Here is a 6,664-nt window from a genome sequence, read left to right on the forward strand (position 1 = left end):
CGCACGTGGTTGAAGCACTCGGTCTGCGAGAGGGAGGCACGGGGTCACGGCAGGGGGACCCGGGCACTGTGGCCCCCGTCCCCGCCGCGGCCCCTGCCCCGTGCCAAGCACCTTGTTGTTCTTGCCCTTCTTGAGGCAGTCGGCGCGTTTCTCCGGGGACGCTTCCCACTGGATCTGTGGGGGCAAAGGGCGGCGTGACCAAGAAGGCAGGAGCCATCCCATCCCGTCCCTGCCGCCCCGTGAAAGCCCCTTCTCTGTACGTCGTTACTGAGATGGGCATCCACGACCAGGGCTGGGACCCCCGGGAACCAGGCAGCTGCCACCCTGCGCCCGCCATGGCCGAGCCGGGCAGGGGGATCCTCACCGTGCGGTGCGAGCCGTCGCCGATGGCTCTGGCGTTGAGGGCGAAGATGGCGCCACGGGCGCCCACGTAGAGGATGCCCTGTTCGTCCTCCAGCAGCAGCGTGGTGTAGTTGTGGGCGCCGGCACCGAAGCGCTGGACGTGGGAGAGCTCTGGGGGGAGAGGAGGGGGCAGAGTTAGGACGCACACACATACACGCATGCATGCGCACAGATGCCCACACACATACGCATGTGCACACCCACACATATACATCTATGAATACACATGAACAGGCACACACATGCGCACACGTAAGTGCATGCGTGCACCCACATGCACACGCACATACATTCGTGCATGCACATATGTGCGTAAACACGTGCACACATGCTCCCATGCCCACATACATGCACACGCACACACCCCTGCCACCCCTATAACAGTTTGTCCCGTCCATCCCCTTATGTTGGCAACAGGGGCTCTGTGGCCTGTACCGTGAACCCTCCTCCCGCACTGACACAGCCTAAACCCACTTTTGGGGGGTAAGTGTCAGCCCCACCAAACCCACCGGGGGCCAGGGAGGCAGGACTGGGGAGGACAGGCTGGAAGACCGAGGGTGACTGAGTCTGGAGAAGAGAAGACAACGGGGGATTTGATCACAGTCACCAGATCCCCCGGAGAGGATGGAAACGGGCTGTTCCCTGTGGCCACAGGAGACAGGACTAGGAGCAATGGCCCCAGCTGCAGCAGGGGAAACTGAGGCTAGAGACAAAGAGGAACCTCCTGGGAACGGCACAGAGATGGCAGCGGGAGCATCTCGCGGACACGGGAGCCTTCATGTTGGCTCACGTGCTGCTGTCAGGTCACCCCTGGGGACCGGTTCAAGGGCAAGTCGTCCCACTGGGGTTGGCCCTGGTCCAACCAGCCTGGAGGTCCAAACTGTCGGTGAGTCTAGCACCGCTTCTGACCAAAGCGGATGTCCTTGTCCCGGGTCCTGGGCTCTGCCCAGGGCAAAATGTGGCGTGAACTGACACCCAAGCAAGTCACAGAGTAAAGAAGGGAGAGAGAGCACAAGCCGGGCCTGGCCTCGGCTCTGACACCGCCTGCCTCTCACCATGGACAAGTCACTTCACTCAGCCTCGGGTGTCCCTTCCCGCCCCAGGAGCAGGGGCCAGCTGAGAAACCACAGCAAATTTTGTAGGAAAACTGCTTTCGCTCCTCCCCAGCCTTGCTGCGCAAAACACCCCCTGGCCTTTCCACTTCCCGCCCAGTGAATGCACCAAAACGCCCCACGATGAACCCGACACGGCAAAGGTCATTTCTTGCTGCCAAAAAGTTTTCTAAGTGGGGTCTATTAAGCCATTTTTCCCGCTGAGAAAAAAAGGTCCCCAGCTCCAGCGAGGAAGATCAGTGGCCGTTTGTAACGCGAATCTCCCCGGCCGTGCGGCGAAGGGGACAAACAAGGGGATGCTTCCGAGGGTCCTAATTGCTTTGCAGCTGGCTTGGCAGGGAGTTTTCCCCGACTACTAAAATCTCTCTGTGGATGCTGGAGCTATTCGCGCCCGTGTCCTGCTGGAACGTATCACGCCCGTGTCCTTCTGCCGAGGAAAATTTGCTCCCTGGGGTGGGCTGCAGGGAGGGGACCCCTCGTGAAGCCCATCCGAGCAAGGCACGATGGCCGGGACCACCTGTAGCAGGGTGCACAGCCCCTCACAGGGCCAAGGCTGGGCCCTTGCCTGCCCCCCCCGCATACTTGCTCCCCTTGTTGCCAACAGACCCGTGATTTCCCCCCTCCCTCCATGGCTCGCAGCCAGGGAGATAATGGGCCCCTGGGGCGACGGCAGTGGCTTCTTGGCACAAGGACCCTCCTTCCCGGAGAAAAAAAGGCCACGGCGTGGGAACAGCAGCTGGGCCGGGGCCAGCGGGCGTCCGCGGAAAGCAGCCGGCCAACAAGGAGCCCGGGGGACAAAGGGGGAAGCTGCCCGAGGGGCCCCACCAGGCTTTGCAGGAGGAGCCCGTCCAGTCGGGGGCTGCCTGCAAGGAGCCGGACAGGACATGATATAGCACCACGGGGTCGACAGCCAGCAGGGATCAACCCGTCCAGCTGCTTGGGCATCTCAGGGAGAGCAAAGGGCAGCTAGAAGCCAAGGGGCACGGGACAGGTGCCTGCGATGCCCGCAGCATCTCCCCCGTCTCTGGCCTCCCTCCTCGAGAGAGACCAGGTCCCCAGCAGCCCCCAGCGCTGCCCCGTGGGCTCTGATCCCACGTCCCAGCCAAATCGCATCCGCTCGCTGCATCCTGGATGCGGTCCTGGGACCGGCCCCCGGAACGAATGTGCTGGCACGGGGGCCTGGGAACTGGGGAGGGGAGCCAGCCCGCCCCCTTCCAGCTGGGGACTGCTCCCCTCCTCTCGAGGAGACACTGGCAGCCACGTCCTGGGCCTCAGCGCCGGGGCGCGGAGCGCTTTGTTCCCAGAGCAGAGCTGCTTTTGCGCCCGATGGGTTTTGCAACCCTGGGGGGCAGGAGCACGGGTGCACAAGGGGGGTGGCAAGCAAGGCTGGGGGGGTTTAGCCCCAAATACTGCTCGGCCTCCGCCAGCTCACTCTGGGAGCCTCTCCCCAGTCTCCCGGACAGATCTGGAAGGAGAGACCACAAGCAGTTGCCGGAGCGATGGAGTTACGGGTCCGGGGGACACTGTCAATGCAGGGCACGTGTCCATGCTACCAGCTGGATCCTGCTGGCCTCGGGGAGCGCGGGGGCAGCGGGGTGAGGCCAGCTCCATGGCTAGCCATGACCAGGCGCCAGCTCGGGCACCAAGCCCAGCCCAGAGCTGACGGGCAGCCCAAGGCAGCATCAGCTGCCGGAGACTCGAGCCCACAGGATTAACTCTGGTTAGAAGACGCCCGAGCTTTTTGATGGGGGCGAGGGGTCTCAGGGTGCAAGGGAGACAGAGGCTGCAGGGGGAAATGATGCCCTGATGGAAACCCCTGGCTATGGCAATGCCAGCCCTCGTCTTTGCAGCGTGCTGCAAGGATCAGCTCCTCCAGGCAGAGCTCAGCCACGCTGCCAGCCGCCTTCCCCCGGAGCCAACGAGGGACGGGGAAGACTGAGACCCCCCCGTGATCCAACGTTGCCACCCTGGGCTGATCCCTGAGCCACCAGCAGCCAGCCAGCCCTGCCCCCATGCACACGGATGCTTTTAAGGGATGCCCAAGGCTTTCCGAGAGGGCGTCGAACCCTCCTGCCCTGCCCCATCCAAACTTGCCCAGACAAACCCAGCATCTAAACTCTTTGTAAGATGACCGTCAACCCCGACACAGCCGCCAGCATTACACCCAACCCCGCTGCGGGGAAAGCCGGGGGCTTCGGCTGCCAGCATCTCACTCCTAGGAAAGCTTGATCAAAAATGCTCCAGAGACACAGGCCCAGGCCGTGCCCCGCTGCGGGCTCTGCGGCCACTACCGCTCCGTGCCGGGCAGACCAGCTACGCGCGTGCCAGGACGCTCCCCGATGAGTTTATCTCCGAGACAATTGCGAGACCTTCATTACCTTTGTAGGTGATGGTCAGCCTCGGCGTGGCATCCAAGTCCGGGGCAGAGTGCCGAGAGGGGTAGCCCACGGCCACAGCAGCAGACAGGGCCAGCAGGAGATGGGCTACGTGTCTTCTCATCCTCCTCGGGGGACCACGACGGCGGCCACGCGGATGCAAAGCCGGTGTCTGAGCAGACAGGGACGGTCCCGCTGGCTCCTCGGGGTCTCACGGCACCCCGCAATCGCGGCCCTGCAATGCAGAACAGAAGGGAAACTGAGGCAGCGTGGCAATGCTGCACGACACGCAGAGCCGGGACGGCACCGAGAAGCGCGGCCTGCTCCCCGCCCCGGCCCCTGCCCCACTCCTTCCTCCCGCTCCCAAGCTCCGCTTAATTGCAAAAGCAGAGATGACAGGAAGCTCCAGCAGGAATCAGGCTCCAGCGACCCCCCGAAGCCTGCTCTTCCCATCAGGCCCCGGGCACGCGCACGGCTCCGAGAGGACCGGGATGGAGCCGCGCCGCCTCCGCAGGGCAGGGGCAGGGTGCAAGGGGGTGACGCTCTGCACCCCTCTCGCACGCTGCTCCCCGCGGCCTCTCTTGACACCCTCCAGTTCAAGGAGCCTATGGTCAGAGCCCCAAAGGCAGACATTACTGTCACCTCCTCCTGGGAGTTGTTACATCACTTTCTTCCTCCTGGAGGAAGGAAGTGATACAATAGCTCCCAGGAGGAAGTGATGTTAATGTTTTCCCGGACGAAGGAAGTGATGGAACGGATCTCCAAAGGGAACAATGCATTAACTGCCAGGAAGAAGGAAGTGATGCTGTAGCTTTTAGGAAGATGTGATGCAATTGCTTCCAGAAGGAAGGTAGTGACATAGTAGCTCCCAGAAGGAAGTGATGCCATAGCTTCCAAGAGGAAGGAAGTGATGTAATAGCTCCCAGGAGCAAGTGACGGGATAGCTTCCAGGAGGAAGTGATGCAATAGCTTCCAGCAGGAAGGAAGTGATGTCATAGTTCCCAGGAAAATGTGATGCGAGCGCCGGGTACAGCAGCCCATCCTCCTCCCCCCGAGCGGCCGAGCTTCAGGGGTCACCAGGCATCCCCAAGCCTCCAGTAGGGGACCTGCTGGGATCTGCCCCGATCCTGCTCCCCCTCCCAGGCATTGCCCCTGCTCCCAGGATACGGGGGGGCTGCAGCTGCCGACATCCTGCTGCTGCCGGGGGGGTCACGGGTGCTGCAGAGAGCCCAAGCCAGGCCGTGCCCCTGCTGCAGAGGAAGGGAAAACCCCCAGTCCAAACCAGTCTGAGGAGGAGGGAAATCCCTTCCCACCCCAGTGCAGCGCGGGGCTGAGCCTGAGCGCGGGTGCAAGACCCCCCAGCCAGGACCCTGCAGGGTTGGTGCAGCAGGAGCATTGGCCCAGCCCAGCCCAGCCCCAGCCCCAACACCTCTGGGAGAGGCTTAAACGCCCCCCAAGTGCTTGGTGACCCACAGCTGGAAGTCGGGACAGGGGCTGATGATGAGCTGCTCCATGCCAGGAAACCCAAGGATTTTGCTGAGCAGGGAACACCATCGCAACAGCCACGAGCAGCCACCGCACTGCTGCCACCCAGCCACCAGCCTTCCTCTGGCGAGGACCAGCTGCTTCTGCCCACGCACCAGTTGGTGCCAGCTCTCTGGCACGGCCCACCATGCTGGCAGGCCCCACAGGCTGCCGGCGGGCTCCGGGGACCACCCGGCACCCCGTGCACGGGGGTGGATGTTTGCAAACTGGAGCCCACGTGCTCAAACCGTGCAAACATCGATGCAACCATGGGGCCGACTCTCCCGGGTCGGGGGGGCAATGCCACGCTGGAGCTGAATAGGCAGAGCCAGGCGCACAGGGTGCAGCGGCGGTGTGGGGAGGAGAAGGGAACAAGGCGCAAGCCAAAGTCATGCTCCCTCATGACCCAGGGTGGGAACGCGGGGCCCGTCCGCGACACTGGCTGCTCTCAAAGCTTTCCGGTGCAACGTGAACGTTGCACGTGCAGCTCCCTGGCGTGCTGGGCAAAGGCGGTGGGAGACAGGCCACGGGGCCAGCTACAGAGAGGTAGACACGGGTCTCCAGCAAGCACATCCGACCGGACCTCCGCCAGCTGCCCAGAGACAGCGTGCCCCTGCCTGAGGCCTTGCAGGGAGGAGACGAGGTCTCTGCAAAATCCGGGCTACAACTTTTCCATCCTTCCTTTGCTCGGGGCTGCTTTCTCTCCCACGGTGCGGAGAAAGGAGGACGTGGTCCCACGGGAAGAGTTGATCGCAGTCTCCTGCCGGAGCTGCTGGAGGGGGAGGAAGGAGGGAGCGAGCCAGCGGCGCTCCAAAGCCGGGAACAAAAGGGCTCTTCTGGCCGTGGCTTTTCACCTAAAAAGGAAGGGAAGGAAGAGGAGCGCGGGCGGCCACACTCGGCTGGCCCGAGGCTGAGCGAGATGCAGGGAGCTCGGGACGTCAGCGCTGTCCGCTCCGGGGGGGAGAGCCCAACCGAACGGTGGCAGCGTTATCAGGCCAAGAAATCGGTAGAAGCCAACGGTGAGGGAGGCAGGCCGCACACACACACATACACATGCACACACATAGGCACACGCACATACCCATGCATGTGTCTATACACACACACACACACACACACACACCTATATACATGCCCCCCACACACACAAATATGCACACGCGCACATATATATGCACATGCACACGCATACAAACACATATACACCTGCACACACATACATGCATGCACACATATATATACATGCACACA

At 62.7% G+C, this 6,664-nt stretch overlaps 1 protein-coding gene across 1 annotated transcript in view; it reads right to left on the reverse strand.

Moving 5' to 3' along the window:
• SEMA4G (semaphorin 4G) overlaps positions 1–6,664 on the reverse strand; it is a 29,638-nt gene that overhangs the window by 10,536 nt on the left and 12,438 nt on the right. The window contains exons 2-5 of the mRNA XM_019502149.1: positions 3,893–4,124; positions 365–513; positions 112–174; positions 6–23 (exon numbers count right to left, since the gene is read on the reverse strand). Coding sequence (XP_019357694.1) covers positions 6–23; positions 112–174; positions 365–513; positions 3,893–4,013 — 351 coding nt within the window. The 5' untranslated portion in view covers positions 4,014–4,124. The remainder of the gene's footprint in view (positions 1–5; positions 24–111; positions 175–364; positions 514–3,892; positions 4,125–6,664) is intronic.

Source organism: Gavialis gangeticus, unplaced genomic scaffold, assembly GCF_001723915.1.
Source record: "Gavialis gangeticus isolate Ggan-Ray unplaced genomic scaffold, GavGan_comp1, whole genome shotgun sequence".
Lineage (NCBI taxonomy): Eukaryota > Metazoa > Chordata > Crocodylia > Gavialidae > Gavialis > Gavialis gangeticus.